General features: G+C 42.7%; 1 protein-coding gene across 1 annotated transcript; it reads right to left on the bottom strand.

The window, feature by feature from the left end:
* Positions 1–494: 494 nt before the first annotated feature.
* Positions 495–4,031, bottom strand: LOC121966991 (ras GTPase-activating-like protein IQGAP3; the record flags this gene model as incomplete). Its single annotated transcript, XM_042517054.1, has 9 exons — positions 3,919–4,031; positions 3,632–3,810; positions 3,356–3,437; positions 2,916–3,079; positions 2,490–2,577; positions 2,027–2,190; positions 1,311–1,471; positions 744–859; positions 495–658 (listed from the first exon to the last, which is right to left on the bottom strand). Coding segments are annotated over exons 1-9 (1,215 nt in total), but the record flags the coding sequence as incomplete, so codon positions are not given.
* Between the last annotated feature and the right edge of the window lie 56 nt (positions 4,032–4,087).

Below are 4,087 nucleotides of genomic sequence, written 5' to 3'. Positions count from 1 at the left end.
TGTCAGTGTGTGAGTGTAGCTGCTGACAGTCTGGGATATGTCAGTGATCAGCAGCTACATTGACTGTGACAGGTCACCTAGTGGAAATAGCATGTATTTCCTCCATATGCCAAATATGGTCAAAATGACCTCATCAGGTGGAAAATAGTCAAAATGACAAATTCAGAGTCAAAAGCCCAGAATGACACCCAGAAATAATACAAGTCCTGTTTTTCTGCTCTGATGGCTGTGGGATCAAAAATGTCAGTTTGAATGGGTTTCAATGGAGCATTTTTGGACCTGAACAGTCTGAATGTAACTATTTAGTTTCCACAGTGTATTTTAGACTTATTGTAGGAGCTGAGCTGCAAATTCACTGATTACACTCAAATACACAATCTGGACTACATTTAGGACACATGCATCAACACACACACAGTTATCACAAACTGAAGAACGGTATGTGTTAGGTGTACCAAACAGTCCCTCAGGGTTAATGTTAGTTGTGTAGTTACCTGAACTTTGTGTTGCCGCGCTCTGGTCAGCAGCGTCAGGTATCTGCAGGCGTTGGCAGGTAAAACCTCCTCTACACCACAGGAGGGCAGCAGCAGAGCAGACAGCAGCTGCTGAGAGTTTCCTCTGATCACGGCCTCGTTCACCAGACCGACGGACTGCAGCTCTGAGGGTCAGAGGTCACACAGAGGTCAGAGTGTGTGCATGTGAAGGTGTGTGTGTGTGTGTGTGTGTGTGTGTGTTTTGCGTACGCTGGTGTTCGTCCTGCACTGAGTTGTTGACAGAGTTGATTGCTTCCTGCAGCTGATTCCAGGTCAGCAGATCTCTGCCCGCCTGCTGCTTCACACCAACCAGACGCTCAAAGTACCTGACAATGACAGCATCATCATCATCATCACCATCATCACCATCACCATCACTATCACCATCACTATCACCATCACCATCATCACCATCATCACTATCACCATCATCACCATCACTATCACCATCACCATCATCACCATCACCATCATCACCATCACTATCACCATCACCATCACCATCATCATCATTATCATCATCATCATCATCACCATCACCATCATCATCATCATCATCAACATCACATCATCACCATCATCATCATCATCATCATCATCATCACCATCATCACCACCATCACCATCACCATCACCATCACCATTATCATCATCACCATCACCATCACCATCACCATCATCACCATCACCATCATCAAATGAGATCTGTATGTGCCTGGTAAAAACTGAGCTTTCTGAACTGAACTGTCTGAGAGGACGAAGACGAAGGAGTCCTACCTGTCCAGCAGGGTGTCGTCCACATCAGACAGTCCTGCAGACGGACTGACCAACGAGGAGCTGAACTTCTGCAGATGTCCCACCTCTATCGCCTGATTGATGAGCGCCACAGCTGACAGCATCTCCACGGCAACAAACAGCTCCTCCTGCTGCAGCGCCCCCTGGTGGAGACAACAATAAAACTCATTCACTAACGCTGTATCAAAACAACATAAATATTATATTAAAACTACATTAATCTTTTGAAACCTGGGCAAATTGGCTTCATTTCTTACTTATTATTTTAACAGGTAATTTTTATTATTTATTAATTAAAATTTATATTATTTATGGAAATCAAATATGTAATTAAATTATTGAAAAATACAAAAAGTAAAAAAAGAAATCAGAATAAAGTGCTTAAAATCCTAACAATTTTAAACATGAAGTTATGTTAATTAGAAATATAGTTTTTTCCCCCCTATCTTTAAAAAAAACATTTTTCTAAAATGAATAATGTCTTGCAATATGTGGGTTTCTCCTGGATTTTTGCTTTTGAAAGGAAACAAACTAAAATACTCAGAGTTCAAATGTTATTAAATACAGGGGCGCCTGCACTGATGTTGCTCCAGGTTTAAAGGGTTAATATCACATAATATTCTATTAATACTGTAACTGCCGTGTGAAGATGTGCGTTAACCCTGAGGTTTGCCTGTCAGGTGTGTGTGCAGGTGTACCTGTGCAGTCTGTCTCTGCAGCAGCTGCAGCTCTCGGTGATAAAGAGTCGCAGCGAACGGAAACACTTCAGGAAGCTGAAGGTCAGGAGACATCAGACAGCTGACGGTGTGACGGGCGTCACTGAGACGCAGCGACGCATTCACACTCTGCACCGCTGCATCCACTGAAACACACGAACAGATGCTATAATTCAACCCTAACCCAGTCTCATCAACAATCAAATCAAAACTAAAACTTTTTTTTCTATAAATAATAATAAGATTGATACTGTCTTTGTTGAAGTATTTAAATTTCTCATTTTGTTCAACTGTTTCAGTTCATAATTAAATAAAGAAAATCTGAAGAATCTGACAACCTGATGGAAATAATTAAATAATGAATTTTCAAAACATTTCCGATTAATTTTCCCGAATAAATCGAATGAATTTCAGCTTCAAATATTAAACTCATTGTGTGGCTCACTGGTTTGGGCTCTCTGGGCTTCCTGGTTGGCGATGGTCACGCCCTCCTGCAGCTCGTCAGGCTCCAGAGGATCAACACAGCCCTCATCCTGGGGTCAAAGGTCAGGGGATCAAAATTAGAGGTTTCTCATGTGTCATCTAAATCTTTGCACACTAAATTCTTTTGTCTCATCAGGTTTAAATCTGGTGTTAAAACATTAAACATTTTTGAAATGTTGAGACGAAGACGAATGCCTCTCATGGAAGTTCAGTTTTTCCTGTTTTTTGTTTGTCTTGTCGGGGACCCGTACTTTACATTTATAACGTAAAATTTGATGTACTCAACATTTTCAGGTTCACCATTCAGCTCTAAACAGACTATTTGGTGGACGGGCTTGGAAAATGTGTGTATTTTTGTGTGTACATATTTGTGTTTTTGTGCGAGTACCAGGGCTTTCTGCTGCCGGTCTGCTGACAGCTGGTCCAGGTACCAGGGGCCATTGTCAGTACGGAGGCCCCTGAGGGCCAAACACGGCAGCTGCAGAGCCGAGAGCAGAGAGAGTTCGTCTGCAGAGTCCAGAGCTTCATCCACCTGCTCCACCGCTGACCGCACTGAGAGAGATCAGCAGTATTATTGATATTATATTGATTTATTTAGTAACTTTAAAGAGTTCCCTCTTAAATCATATTTATTATTCAAAAAGTGGGTAACAGGCTTAGCCAAAATATCAAATATTCTGTGGATGAGCTTATTTAACTCTATCATGTCCAACCCCAAACGTTTATGGAAGTTTATGTAAGTAATCTGTATATAAAAGAGTATGTAATTATATGTATTTTAATATATCTACATATATGAATGAAGTTTGGTCTGAGAGTGAAACTGACCGTTAACAATGTTGATGTTGTCCTGGATTTCTCTCTGAGTCAGAAACTCTTCATAGATATCTTTCTCTTCTGGACCTCCACACTGACACACACACACACACACACACACACACACACACACGATTAACAACAACATAACCTCAGTGTCTTTACTCACACAGTGACAGGAAGCAGCTGTATGATACAAAGAGTAAATAAAAGCAGAGTTTGAGAGTCAGATAATCTTCTGACTGAGTTAATGTTTTCTTTTCGACCAATCAGAGCTCAGACTCTCACCTTCTTGGCCGCCTGCTTTCCTTTCCGTGTTTTCACCTGCTGCATCATCTCCTGGTAGACGCTCATCAGCGCCTCCTGCAGGTCGGTGAGCAGGGCGTTAGGGTTCCTCAGAGCCTTCGCCGTGACCTCCACCTGACCTTTGTCCACCGCCTCGTTAATGGCAATCACCGCTGCATGGACTGATGGGAAAAAACACAGAGGCTGAGTCACTGTCTCCGCCTCCGCCTCCTCCTCCTCCTCCTCCTCCTCCTCCTCCTCACAACCAATCAGCTGGCTTCTCTCTCTACCTGCAGCCTCGTCCACTGACAGCTCATTGGCCAGAATTCCTCCAATCTTGTTGAATGCCGGCATCTGGATCCCGTATTTATCCAACTCTGACTTCATGTTGCTGATCTCCTCCTCTGAACAGACACACACACACACACACACACACACACACACACACACACACACACA

The sequence above is a fragment of the Plectropomus leopardus genome, unplaced genomic scaffold (assembly GCF_008729295.1).
Source record: "Plectropomus leopardus isolate mb unplaced genomic scaffold, YSFRI_Pleo_2.0 unplaced_scaffold26574, whole genome shotgun sequence".
Lineage (NCBI taxonomy): Eukaryota > Metazoa > Chordata > Actinopteri > Perciformes > Serranidae > Plectropomus > Plectropomus leopardus.
The sequence above is the reverse complement of the archived record's forward strand: the minus strand, read 5'-3'. Positions and strand labels throughout refer to the sequence as shown.